General features: G+C 39.6%; 1 protein-coding gene across 2 annotated transcripts in view; it reads left to right on the top strand.

Moving 5' to 3' along the window:
• The first annotated feature begins 534 nt into the window (after positions 1–534).
• prkx (protein kinase X-linked) overlaps positions 535–15040 on the top strand; it is a 38030-nt gene continuing 23524 nt past the window's right edge. Inside the window, exons 1-4 of one of the 2 annotated variants that reach the window (XM_047576700.1) lie at positions 535–1017; positions 1122–1293; positions 10724–10892; positions 13301–13564. In XM_047576700.1, coding sequence (XP_047432656.1) covers positions 1146–1293; positions 10724–10892; positions 13301–13564 — 581 coding nt within the window. In that variant the 5' untranslated portion in view covers positions 535–1017; positions 1122–1145. Of the gene's footprint in view, positions 1294–10723; positions 10893–13300; positions 13565–15040 lie in introns of both variants that reach the window. The other variant, XM_047576699.1, reaches the window with a different exon arrangement.

Here is a 15040-nt window from a genome sequence, read left to right as displayed (position 1 = left end):
CATTGTTTTTTTTTCTGTACTTTTACTGGACTAAATTTGTTTCATTTGAATTATTTCTTTTTCTTTTTTTTTTTACTAGGATTAACATATTTACTGTAGTGAAGCCTAGGATAGAAAGATGTGCAGGCTAAATAATGCATTTATCGAATGTGGAGTCTTCTGTAATAACTTTAAAACATGAAAAATACCCATTGTGGAATGTGTTTATTATTATTGTAAGATAATATTTGACTTGTATGGATGTACTTTACTTTCCCCCTTTCTTATATTTTCTCATCCAGGGTAGTGGAGTTCATCAGCCGTTGTTGACACCACGCCCTTCCTCAGTTATTGGTTAACTTCCCAGCACAGCTCAGCTCCTATTGGCTGCGTGTTGTCAACATACAGCCCTTTTCTTCCTGTCTACGTCAAGGTAAATGTAATCACATAGCAAAAACAGGAAGTTGAAAAACGTATTTGTATTTCTTACTTTGCAGAGCCGAGTGCTGCATTTTAAAACAATCGTGTTGATTATGTCGCGACAAACAAAACACGCATCTCCAAAGAAAACGATAAAATTGTCCCAGCAATTTTGTTCTACATACTAAACATTTGCATTGCCTTTTATTTTGAAGCTGTTGTCCGGAAATTACTTGAACGCCAAGTCGGGGTCGCTTCCTGGTTGATGTGGAAAACTGCTGGGGTGAGGTCTGTTGTTGAAGCAAATAATGGAGGAAATCAGTAAAAAAGAGCCACGGGATAGTTCAAGTTAGTGGGAGCTTGAAGAAGTTGTTTCCTTCTGATGTAACAGACATTTATTCCTTTTTGCGTAGTGCCGCGGTGCATCTTCGCATTAGCTCACTATGGAGTGTTAGCCGCTAACCAAAGTCGCTAACGCTGCATGCCGGTGCACCTGACTCCGGCTCCTTTGTCTCACTCATGTCTTCATTTCTCAGTGTCTGTTAGTTAACTTAACTTTTTTAAGTCAAACGCCAGCTTTTACTCCTCAAGTGGAAAGCTCCCACTGTTGGTATCGAGGTACGCTGTCAAAACTAAACGACAAAGAACGCGAAAAGATAAGTCTTTCCCCTCTTCCAGAAATGTTTCATGTCATATCTGCAAATATTTATTTGTCGAATTAGTCGAGCTAGTTCCGAAACAAAGACATGGCGTCCTCCAAAGCAAAGGTCGGGGTAAACGGCGGAACCAACTCCGCGAAAGAAAGTAAGGGCAACCCCAGCAGTTCGACTGGAGAAGCATCACCAAATGTCCGGATTTATTGCCTCGATGACCTGGAGACCATTGCCACAGTTGGTGAGTTTTCAACATGACAGACCCACTTGATTTGTCCAGTAGCAGGACTGGCCACAGTCCACTTATATTACGTAGCGTCCAGGGGTGTCACACAGAAGGGGTGACGTTTTTGTAGTTTTTAGGGGGGTTCTACTTTTCAACTTTTCAATTTGGTATGAAAGGCTGAATGAATTGTAATTGTATAAAATAATGAATAAATTGATGAATTGCTTAGCTACAGGCATAAATTATAAATAAAATGAATAAAACTTGCTATAAAGTAAAGGTTGAAAAATTGCTGAAGCCGATTGCTAAACATAACAAATAGTTGAAATACTTAACTAAAGCTAAGGCACATATGTTAACAAAGCTAAATGAATATCATGGTTGAAAATATAGCCAAAAGAAGAAGAACATATATCCACTCTAGGATATTTAAATGATTACTTTTAACAACTTCCAACAGTTAAAAGGCAAAAGATATGTGGTTGCAAAAGTAATGATTATGACTATTTCTTGTACATTTTCTAGATATTCAAATCTTGTAAATGCTCATATTATTTTAGTTTATTAATAAAAACAACTCTGCTGCAAAATTAGCAATTCATTCCTTTTATTGTTAGGAAAATAAAAGGTTATGTAAGTAACACTTGTTTGAAATGTAGTGTTAAATGTTGCAATATAATTTTAAATGTAACAGTGAATGTATTGAAACCTTGTTTTGCTTGGCCAACCACTGTCATCTCTTATAGGGTGTCCCATAAGTTTGGACCCATATAAAAAAAGAGACTCACAGGACACCCTGTATTGTACTGTACTTGTGCTGCATCCAATATTAGAAGTCACAAGTAGGATACAACATTTTGTATCTGACGGAGATAGCTTATACACAGCTCAAAACATACTGATCAAAGGAGTGTAGGGAGTGATGCTTGGGAAAACTAATTGTTTAATATTTTGACCAAACTTTTGTAAAAGTGGTGATTTGAACACTTGAGTATATTGAGAATCCCATTGGTTGGACCATAGATGTTTATCAACGTTTGTGTGCGTGACCAAACAAAAATTACTTCCCAGTAAAGTATCTTCAAGCCGAAAGACAATACACAGTGTTGTTCTTCGTGTTCTCTTTAAAAATACATGGTTGTCAAATGGAGCTAGGGGATGAGGACCAAAACTGTACTTCGTAGATGAATTATTAAAGCGGTACTGCACACACAACTGTGTTTTTGAGCTCTAACCTAAATGATATGGGTCTGCTGGTGTGAAACCGATCAATGCTGGTGTCAGTGTTGAGTTTAAAATGGGTCAACGCGACATCTGATGTCTGAAATCCTTCTGAACCTGTCACATGTCGACCATTTGACACTTATTTGTGTCACGAGAATTACTTTGGCCAAATGCCAAATTCTTTACTTGATTACCGGTATATTGTACATTCTGTGAGTAGAGACATAGCATATTGCTGTGAAGTGGTAAAAGGTGTGGCTGTTTCTGTACTCTTGTTTAGTCATACTTGTATTTGTATTGGCACACAATACTGCTATTGGTATCAGTCACGGTTGTGAATCTAGGTTAAGATTTTAAAAGTGCAGAGGCAGTAGACGTGTAGTTTTAATGGGTCACGTCTCGCTTAGTTGTAGTCATATTTCTTGTAATATTAACCAACAGACACTATTGTGAAATTACTCAATGTCATAGTTCATGTGTTGAAGGAAGTAAATGTTTGCAGTGTTCTGGAAGCAGGAACTTGGCCATTAACTATTTGACTTGTCTGAATATTCAGAGTTTGAGTCACGCTTACAAGAACTTAGATGAGTCAAGACCTTTTTGGATTCTCCACTATAAAAAGAAAGAAACATCCAATCCAACAAAACACACATTAGCTGCTTTAGTATATTTTTATATTTTCTTCTGCTGCAGTATCAAAAACGGCACTTTGTGCCACCCAGAAGTCATCCGATATTGACACTACCCTGAAACTATACTTATTCGCACATTTAGTTTAAAATATGCTTTTCTGCTTTCATGACTTGCTCCATACTCTTTTATTGCTCTTATGTGAGTCACCAGACTTTGTGGATTTACATTAACATACATTTACCAGGTAAGCAGATACACATAATATTTTTTTAACAGGTTGTCCAACCTGTAGTCTTCTGGAGTTCCCACTTTTTTATATTTGTTCATATATGCAATGTTCATCCTAGGTTAGGGCTAATTGGAGACCGGATGCGTCAATGAATGAAGACGGCAGTGTTGACTTTTCATACTAACATTTACACAACATTTGGATGACAATATGAACCCATATAAATTGTCTGCATGGATGAGATTGAAAGGAAAGACTCACCATATACAGCTACTCCACCACGTTAACTTAGGAACAGAAATTCTACAAAGTGAAGATATCATAAGGGTAGTGATGGATTGACTTTTTATCAATCTGTCACTTCTGTAATGACATGGAAATAGCAGCAGCCGGTCCAGTTCACCCACAGGGATACTAATTATAATGCTGTTTAGACTTAGCATTCTATGGATAAGATTAAATAAAGTGTCAGCCAATAATTCAGTTCATTAAAATCAAGAGCAAATGGCAGTAGCAAAATGTTTTATTTGCTTCGCCAGTTGTCTGTGCCGGAAAAACAATGGAAGCACGATGTTGTTTGAAACTCTCCAGTGATGACAAATTGACATTATGAAAATCCAGGTGATTGTCTAACCCTAGGTCGTACCCAAGATGTTAAGTATTTTTGACGTGCTTGGTTACCAGTCCAGGAAAAACCTCATAGGAGCAGTTGTACCCTTGACAATGATGGTTGATACCTGTGCAGTACACTGTTGGATGCTGTTAGAACTGAAAACTCTCCTCAATTACACTTCAGGGCATACTGTCTTCATTGCTTCCGTAACTACCGGGTGCGTGTACCCAGGCTTTTTGCCACAGATGCAGACTTGTCAACCTCCGGCATTAGAATTGCTTTAATTGGCTTAAATCCTGAGTCAAAATTGGAACTGTTTGCCAAAAAAATTAAATGGAGTCTGACAGCAGCTACTTATTACACCTAATTCCAGTTGTACAACTTTTTTTTTTTCTTTAGTGCTACGGGACGACTTGTACTACCCAGCTGTTGGCTCTATTTCCTTAATGCTAAGATAAAATTAGAAAAGTTAATATTAAATTATTTAGAATATGAGACAATTTCCTCAGACTTCAAAACATGATAAATAGTAACTTCGGGAATCCTTTTTCTTCCTTAGTGCCATAAGTTAAAAAACACAGTCCGTGTGCTGCTGAAAATAAATATAGCCCACAGTGGATTTTGCACAACAAAGAAACGTTATGCTAATTTTCTAGTCTAGTCTGGTAGCATGCAGCTGCCTGAGTGAGCGTAATATTACTCTGAGGTACTGTAACGTTAGCGTTCCATTCATTGTGCCATTACTCACTCATTTAAAATGATTGGCAAGGTAAGTTTTAAGCTAGGTTAGCCTAACCTTAGCTTGCTAACATATCAGCTAACAGAAGGATGCATGTCATAAGGAATGGGAAACTTGTTGAGTAATTGTTTGTCCCAAGACGCGCCATAGCTCTAAGCCTACCCACCTGTTGTTTAATTGTCATTGAAATCATGAGGCAAAATTCTCATGCCGACATGCTGCCGTAGCCCAGATGACCCAGACAACTTATTTAGTTTATGTATTTGTCAGCAGCATGCCTGACCCAAACATTATATTGATAGATTTTTTTTTTTGATCTGACGTTGTGTGTATTTGATGCCGTGTGCAGTGCAATTGTTTTCCTAAGCTCCAGAAAACAAGCAGATGGGAGGGATGTTGGGGATGGCCCAGTTTCCAGAGGGTTAAATATCAGGCATTGTATTACATTATACTTCGATGTCAGCTGGGAATTATTTGGCTCAGTCGCGGTCAGTCATCTGTCAGACACCTCGCAGATTATGCTATCTCATCAGAAGCAGAAGCTGCCTCTGCTTTGGTTTTTAGCTGTGGAGCTTCTTTTTCAGGTAATTGTCATGCGTTGCTTTAAATTTGCGACTCATTAGAGATGGGATTTACGGCTCTTGACAGGGAGTCAGAGCTCGTGGATCCATTCCATTTAAGCTCTTCAACTGACGTCAAATGACTGGCTCATTTTGATGTTTATATGCTAACCTCTGGGTAAGCAGTAACGCTTTATGGGGCAAGGAACCATATATGGTAACTTCGGCACATATTTTACATTGCGTCCTTGTACCTCTCAGTGAGAAGCATGTGGTTTTCATTCAGCCAATCAGAGAAGATCAAGGAAACATTCTGAAGTCACATCAGGGTCAGATGTGGTCTGCTAGGTCCACTTCTGTTTCATTAGGTACCATGAACAAGTGGCCTATTGTTATCTAATGTGATAATGTGTATATGCCTGAATCAGCACTTCTGTTCTAATGCTCTAAATACATGTTTACATTTGTTTACCACAAATTTGGTAAATCAATTAATCTTGATTATCTCCATGAAAATTACAAAAGGAAAGTAGTTTACTGACGTCCTACGATAACACTAGCCTACCCACTCACTTCATTTTTGACCCTTATGTGGTTTACTACTGCGGTTTTCTACCTACACTGGTGGACCTTCGCACTGCTTGTTTCTCAAAATAAGATCCACGTTTGCAGCAAAAAAAAAAAAACAAAAAAAACTCACTCTCTCAAAATGATCACAAAGTGCGACTATTTGGTCACAGTCTGGAGCTCTGAGGACTGTGCTGGCAACAGAAACTGTCCTGGAGACACTGGCTCATTGTAGGTAAAGCAGAAGAACGAGACAGCCCGCATTTCATTAGGACGTCGCAACGGTTCCATTAGTGACTCAGAGTGGCTGTTAAATCACATGTTGTCATCAGCAATTTATTGTCTCTCTCGCTGCTCATCAGCAAAACGCCAAAAGCTTTTCCTCATCTTGAGCAAAAACAAAAAAAAAAAAACAAAAATAAAAAGGGACGGTGACACAGAGTGAAGGCTGATACAGGCCACGGCAACTGTGGTCGCTCGGCCTCAGGAGGACGCTTTGGCAAGATTTCCAGCCATTACTGCCCACTCTCGTTGCATCACCGTAATGACCCGACTCCACTCACAGTCCTTTCGCTCCTGCCCATAACAAGAGCTTGTGCTGTCTGCCTCATCCCACGGAGAAGTGGACTTATACCGCAGTTACCTAACATGCCACATACAGTCACAACAAATAAATACGAACTAGATGTGTCATGAAAGCAGCAGCGACAGTGCCACTGTTTACTGATCAATTCCGATTGAGGGCAGCATAATTGTATATTACTGACGTTGTATGCAAAAGGCACATGACCAGTTAAGCTGCTAGTTTAAAATCAGATCGACACATGGTGCCCTGTAGGCAGGCGGTCCACTGGAAAACTGTGCATCGACATGTTTAGTAATAGAAAGTCATCATTTCTGTGGAGTCTGGCTGACTGTACGTACGAACGTTTCGGTTATCACTAATCACTAATCTTTTTTTTTTTTTTCGTGACCATAGACTGCAGTATAGGCCACAGTTTTAGTGTTTTAGTTTGGTCCAAGTCCCACCTCCTCCCTGGAGGTGGGACTTGGACCAAACTAAAACACGGCACTAGCTCAGGAGATAGAGCAGTCATCCTGCACTAGTCGGTCTGTTGTGTCCTTGGGCGACACACTTAACCCACCGTGCTCCCAGTGTGAACCCCACTGGTGTGTGATTGTTTGGTGGTGGTCAGAGAGGCCGTTGGTGTGGAAGGGCAGCCAGGACAGTTGTGACTACTGAGCAAATGAATAATGCATTTAATTGTAAGCGCTTTGAGCATCTAATGATAAAGCGCTATATAAAACCAATGTTTTATTATTGTTAAAAGTCAAATAAATAAGGGATGGTTTCTGTCATTTTAGGTAGTTAATATAATGTTGATACATGTTTTAGTTATTTGCACCAGACTTAAGTTATTTGATGGTATAGAAACAGGATGTGACATAATGCCGACCGCCAGTTGCCGTGACGAAGTATTCAAAGTACTTCCCTATGTCCATTTGGCATTGAAACTCTTTTTCTTGAAGTTAAGGTCCTAAGATTCTTTCCAGGTTCAGCCACAGATTTTTGGCGACGCTTGATATCATCATCTGGTAAAACCTTGAAATTACATTGTGGATTTTGAGGTGTGAGGTCTTAGTCCTGATGGATCACAGCCTCAAGCTCGAGGGAATTGGCTGAAACATTTGCTTCCAGAGTAGGGAGTGGTTGATTTTTCCTGTGTTCAGGCCCTGGAGAGATGACTGATTGCAGCCAGTCGTCTTTTCACACCCTATCACACCCCATACAGTCTGCCTTTGCCCTTGGCAATCCCTGTAGTATAGTAGACAGAAGTGAAAGTGATCACCATCACTGTTATAAGCAGGCTGCCACAATTGTCGTTTTTTTGTTCTTCTAGGTTAGGTTAGGTAGTTGATGTTCAGCTTCCAGTGATGATGCTTCCATAGAAGTGGAAGCAAGAGAATACAATGGAACGCAACTTGAGCAATACTACAAGCAGTACTCCCAAAGTTTTTTTTTCTTTTGTTCTTCCAGACCTCAGCTTGACCTTCACCATTCCTGTCAACAATTTTGCAAAATTACAAACTGAGGAATCTGCCGCCTTTCTGTTTTTTTTTTTCAACTCCAAACTCACACAACATAAAAGCAGTACACTAGTTCAGCTTAAAATGTTGAGAAAGAATGTTTCACCTTTACCATCACGCCCCTAGGAGCGGACATTTCATTTGTTCTTATCAGCTCTGCTGCTGAAAAATCTTTGATTTGAAGTTAAAATTTGAATTCATAAAATACCACTTCATGCATATGTTTGTTCTGCACATCATCTTTCTGCACAGAGGAAGCGCTGACTAGTTAAGTCATTTAGTTATCTGTTGCTATCAACCTCAGTGTATCCTAGTGAGCTCTCTTTAGCTCTGCTTGGTTAGTTATAGCAAAGATGCACTAGGTGTGACGCGATACCTACTAATTACATTCCTTTGGGACCGTTGTAACTAGTGGTAACATGATTTACGCAAGTAAACGTAAGCAGTGCTAATTAAGAACAGCAGGGTAACAGTATTTCCATTGCCAGCTAGTTTTACACTTCTACGTCTTCACTTACGGTCCTGTGAGAAAAAAATCTAAATATCATTGCACATCATCGGTGAACACGTCAGCCGTCTTATACTATAACACAGTTACGTGGGATTCAGGCGCAAGGGATACGTAAGCAATTCAAAAGCCTTCAACAGCCATTATTTTCCACACCTTTGGCCTTTATCAAATGCAGGGTCCTGACAAAAAAATGCTCACCAGCTTCTCTTAATTCTGCTGTTGCGCTTGTGCTTCACACAAACACGTCAAGTCTAAGCTTGTGGGGTAAAAAGAAAGTGAACAGGGTTTGGCCCGCTGTTGATACATCCCGATGACTCATTTGATGACTTGACCGCATTTTCCCTCGGTGATGTATCTTACTCGAGTTTTATAACCAATCAGATGGCGGTGTGGTTGGGACCTGGAGCCACACTGAATCACGCACGTCTTTTTATCACGCTGAAACAAGGATGGGGTGGGGGGCTCTATGTTCATGTGTCTTAACGACAAAACACATCAAAATGTAAGGAGTTAATTTAACATTGGATGTGAGGTGAAAAACACATGCCAGCTGTAAATCCAATGTTTACATTGAGCCTACATTTGAGAGGCCTCATCCAGATTGAAAGAGTGATTTTGACATTATAATCCCGTCTGTATTTAATCCAGACTGATATCCTTTCTCTCTCCCGTTGAAACATAATATGTCCCACCCTTTCTTTTTCTTTTGACATTTATCAAATTTAGTCTGGTGTCGAAAACTCTGCTGAAATTAAGGATTTTGTTCATCACGGAATTGAAGAAAGGCTGTCGGAATTCTGTTTAAACAGTAACGTCGTGCTGTTCAGCTGTCGGTTTGTAATTAACGATGCCTGGTTCAATTTCTTCGTCAAGAATCATCAAGATCCTGCAGAACAAACTCTGTACAGCCACTCAGAAGCTGAGCTCACTACTTATTGTATATCTTTCTACACCAAATATTTTTGCATGTTTCAAACAACGTTGCTTGCATTGTTTTTCCTGTTGGTCCTGAAAGTATATACGCAACTCACGTAGCATGTGAAGCTATTTGAGTTGTTCACTACTAAAAATTTACGGCAACACCGTTTTATTAAAACTCCGTGTTTATGCTCTTGATTTTTTTAGTCCATGGGGATTTACAATTATTTAAAGGGAGTTTGTCAAAACCCAAAGAACTAGCTTGATTTAAGGATATGCACTGACATCACTTCCTCCTGGGGCCACGCCCCCCTGAGTGGCAAAACATGGTGAGGGCAGTTGGACTCGACAGTGACCCATACAAGCTAGTATGGAAAAAATGGATTAGCTTCAGTTTCAGTTAATTTTAAGTCATTTAATTTATGATAAATGTAGCTAAATAAAAGATGCTAACGCTAAGAGCTTCACTGAGAAGTAACGCCAGACATACGAAACTGTAGCGTCCGACTGGATGTTAAAAGGATGACGAGGAGTGATCGCAAATATTCTGTTTATTGTTTTATTGTTGTTTACTGTTGGAACCACAACATCAGGTTACGCTGCCTAGATTCCAATTGTATGTTCTAATGTATTGATCCACTTAATTCTCTTTTCTTTGGGAGTCAGAGATATCTGTAAAAATATATCTCTAACTGGTTATCAAATCTTTTGGTACAGTCTATTGCACAACAGCTCTGCCCCATTTTTAAATAAATTTTTGCAATTCAGCTGATATTAAAGCCTATGATTCAAACAAAATCTGTAACTTTCTGTCAATAATTTTTAATAGTGCCACAATACCACAATAGAATCCCAGCCCACCCCACAAAACAAACAAACAAACAAACAAAAACAATGCCAGGGTTTCATAAAATTTTAGTACCAGTATCATGCATCACACTACAATCCAAGTACAGGCTTTCTTTTAACAAATAACACAAAAAATAAATGCCAAAATCCCTTAATAGCTAATAGATTTGATTTAATTGGTTCCAGTTGTCGAATGCGGTTTGTATATAGTTACTCTGCATCGACGTTGCTTAGCATTTGTTTGACGAATGGACTTTATGACTTTCGACTAAGCGATTAGTATTGAATATCATCTAAATCTGATGGGCCTAATAAATCTGAGCCTCCTGGCCGCTTGACAGCATTGAATACATGTTTTCGCATTAATGCTAATGACAGTTGAGTACGTCCCAGCTCGCCAGCGCAATCAATACATAAACGAGGTTAAGTAGTGGTTACTTGTCACGTTCTGGCTCCCCTGTGTGCTGTGAATTTTTGTCAAGGGTTAATCCTCTCCGATATCCCCCGCCCTCAGGTACGGGGACCTTCGGCCGAGTGTTCCTGGTTAAGGACAAGAAGAGCAGAGCCTTCTTCGCCCTGAAGCAGATGAAGATCCCCGACGTGATCCGGCTCAAGCAGGAGCAGCACGTCCACAACGAGAAAGAAGTGCTGACGGAGGTCAACCACCCCTTCCTCATAAGACTGTGAGTCCCCAGCCTCACCCACGAACACACACGGGTCACAGTCCACTGCCTGAACATTTTTAATGGAGAGGGTCAGCGTCTGCATTGATTCCTGACACATCTGCTGCACTTGTTTCCACAATACTGCTGATTTTATCTTCAGGTTTCAGAAGATATTGATTAAGCCAACATAATACCCAGAAGTGTCATCAATACCACACAGAGAATGGCACTAATTACTCAGGGTTTCAAGGTTTTTAATGTTGTTCCAAAGCCTGGTGCATTAGAGCAGCACTGAAATGAGAAGATGAATAATACGTCTATTTATTGAAATCGATGGATGAACTAGGTTCTACTGTAGCAAACGATATAAAAAAAAAAAAAATTAATCTTTGGATTATTTTTTTCAATTAGTCGATTAATCTATCGATTATTTTCATTATTTTTTATTATTATTTAAGTGATTGTATTGGGTGGTTTCTGAGTAGTTGATAGTAGCAATATACCCTCACCAGCCACTTTATTAGGTACACCTTGCTAATAAAAGGTTGGACTTCCTTTTGCCTTCAGAACTGCCTTAATTCCTCGTGGCATACTTTCAACAAGGTGTTCGAAACATTCCTCAGAGGTTTTGATCCATATTGACATGACAGCATCACACAGTTGCTGCAGATTTCTCGGCTGAACATCCATGATGAGAATCTCCCGGTCCACCACATCCCAAAGGCGCTCAGTTGGGATTGAGGTCTGGTGACTGTGGAGGCCACTGGAGTACAGTGAACTCATTGTCATGTTCCAGAAACCAGTTTGAGATATGAGCTTCGTGACATGGTGCATTACCCTGCTGGAAGTAGCCGTCAGAAGATGGTCCACTGTGTACACAATTAAGATGTTTTACCTAACATTTACATAACATATATGTCTAACGTTTTGGTTGTTTGAGTTGCGCCTAACTGCCTTCCAGATGGGATTAGGTCGACCATGGTTGAATGTCCAAATGTACAACTTATAGTTACACAACTGGGACTTATCGGTTTCTGCCAAACGTTTAGAATACCTACCACCTCTAGACATCTCTGCCATTAGTGATCCTGGAAAGAAGTAATGGCAGTTTTAGGGTCATTATATGGCGCTACATCTATCTGCAAAGCACTTACATGTCTCTCAAGCTAAAATGATCTCCAAGACAGTCGGTAAGCACCGACTCTGGTTCCGACCCTTACATAACTACCTTAAAACCACAAGCCAACATTTTCTGTCTGTGTACGTACACTCCGCCCAACTTTTAGATGTGTTTTGTGTTTAATGTTAGACGAAGCCAGGTGAGCTTTGCCTTTATACTAAGGTAAACTAACCACATTACCTTGCATGACTGAAATCACCTTATACAACAGAGACAGTGAACTATAGTTGTATTAAAATGCCGCATACAGAGCAGCACATGTGAGACCTCAACGTGGTAAGGAAGTCATACACGGTATAATGAGTGCTCTGGTTAGGCTTCAGAGGCTTATCTTCAGAGATATTAGGTGAAACAACCTTGAAGGAACTGTGTGCAGCTGTAGTTTGTGTCAGGGCTTTTGCAAAGTATAAAATTCTTTTATTTGGAGTTGTTTTTTTATCGCTGTGTCACCATTTCTTCTTTGATCTGACAGGCGATAGCAGCTTCAAAGCCTCGAGTTCAGAATTTCAGTCGAGTTTTTGTTTTTTTCTTCTACCGTACCGAGCACGTTGCCTCCCAAGTCTTCAGTGTTATTTTGTCAGATGTTCGGGTTATTTTCTCGTTCTCTCCTGTTTTCCAAATATTGAATATAAGGATGTCTTGTGATGTATGATTGATTGAGGCCATTCCCTAGCTCGCGTAGTGTTGAGCAGTGCAAGGACTCTTACAGAAGAAACAAAAAATGATGAAATGTGAACAGTGATCAGGCATAACATTATGACCACATTCCTAATGTTGTGTTGGTCTTGTGCCTCCACTGGCCTTCTGAGGGTGTGCTGTGGTTTCTGGCGTCACAATGGTGTTAGTTGGGGTCTTTGGGTCCCATGGGTTGAGGTGGGGGACCTCCCTACAACCTGTAAATAAAAAACAAAAAATGAAAAAGTTAGAGGATGAGTGGAGCCAAAGCAGCATCATCATCTTTGTGGTCAACAGCCATAACTTACGGAAACCACCGCAGTCTCTTTCATTGTCAGTGACAGTGCTCTCTTGTTTTTATTCATCTCCAGTGCCCTTATATCTGAAGTAGTTGTCACATGCTCCTCCAAATGTCACCGGAGGATTAAAGAGCCTGAGACTTATCCAACTTCTCATTTTATATGATTTCCTCGACAGCACTTAGTCTTCCGATGGATGCATATGAACGTGTACTCAAAAAAAGTTATTTAACCTAAAGTTCGCCCTTTTTGTCCTTTTTGTTATCTTCCAGGTTCTGGACTCACCACGATGAACGTTTCCTCTACATGCTCATGGACTACGTGCCGGGCGGCGAGCTGTTCAGCTACCTCCGTAGCCGGGGGCGCTTCAGCAACACCACGGGCCTCTTCTATACCTCTGAGATCGTATGCGCTATCGAGTACCTCCACTCCAAAGAAATTGTGTACCGAGACCTGAAGCCTGAGAACATCCTGCTGGACAGCGAAGGGCACATCCGCCTGACAGACTTCGGCTTTGCTAAGAAGCTCTCTGACAGGTACCAGAAAGGATTAAGAGTGCATGTCTAATTAAATTTTGTTGAAGCAAAGCTAAACACAAACTTTGATAAGACTATTTTTGTGATAGCTTGTAAATACATATTTTCCAGTTGCAGCCTCTCAAAATGTTTTTTCATTTTATGTCGTTATAATCTGGAGATATTTGTAACAAGGAGAACTGATCTGAAGATGTCGTCTTATGCAGTACGTCATGTTGTGGCAAAGACTACTGGAACCTAGACCAAGTTATGAAAATCTGTCTTCTTTGCTTCAGAAATCAGGCTTGATCATCCAACACCATAAGCTTTGTAACCTCTGTAATATTTTTCACCTCCAACTTGCCCTGAGGAAACTTTCATCTTCGCATTGTTCAGTCTTTGTTGTCAGTATTCTGTCAGTAGTATTGAATAATGATCACACTACCACCTCGCCAGAACATCCAAATTGCATAATTTACATATTTCTCTTTGACTGGGGTCAAGTTCTTCCACACAGCAGACATTTTCAGTCAGTTGATTGTGGCTACTCCCGTTTTTTCTTAGTTTTTTTTTTTTTTTTTTTTTGTTTTTGGCAGATTTGACATTAGTGGTCACTAAGACGGAAGAAGAAGCTGATTTCAATCATTTTAAAAATGCCTGAATTGGCCCCGATACTGATCAGGACATCTCCACTTATGTGTACTGTTGTTCATTCAGGCAGAGGTGTGTGCATTGCTACATATGGATCATATATGAATTAACATAACTCTATACACATCATACATTATTTATACAAGGCAAATGTACAAATGGCACCATAAAAAAACTCATTGTGATAGTTCAGACACCTACGCTGCTTGTGCGTAGCAGTTGTGGTAGACCGTTGGAATTTCCGTACATTTGCTGATCCATTAGAGCTTTTTTTGGATTAAGTCTCATTGTTTGCCTGGATAAAGATTAAAAGGTGAAACAAGATATTATAATCTATTAACATGACGGTCTTCAGTATGCAAAGTGGGCTTTGCTTTGTCTCGTACTGGGATTGTGACAGTGATTCAGTCACTTCAGTTCTATTCACATGTTTCCACCTGTTTTTATAGTTTCACGTAACATTTACTAGGGCGGAACAATATGGACACAATTTTATATGGCAATATTCATGCCAGGTATCTTATATCTTACTACTACGGGTTAAGTGAAACATCATTTCAAAAAAATAAATAAATAAATAAAAATGTGGAAAGTGCAGTTTTATTGATTAGAACTCGCTGTCAGTCATTAACATTAACATAAAGTCATCAATAAATAAATTGGACTGCTTTAACAATAAATAACAGGGAAAATCTATATCTTTGATTTTGCGTTGTTAATATCTTGAATGTTCATATCTAGATATCAATATGATAACGATATATCGTTTAGCCCTAATACTTACTATCGTGTGCAATATTGCAGCATTTGGCTGCAAGTCATGTACACTTTCTCTTTTAAAATTTT

The sequence above is a fragment of the Mugil cephalus genome, chromosome 23, assembly GCF_022458985.1.
Source record: "Mugil cephalus isolate CIBA_MC_2020 chromosome 23, CIBA_Mcephalus_1.1, whole genome shotgun sequence".
Classification (NCBI taxonomy): domain Eukaryota; kingdom Metazoa; phylum Chordata; class Actinopteri; order Mugiliformes; family Mugilidae; genus Mugil; species Mugil cephalus.
This window is presented reverse-complemented; position numbering and strand designations above follow the sequence as displayed.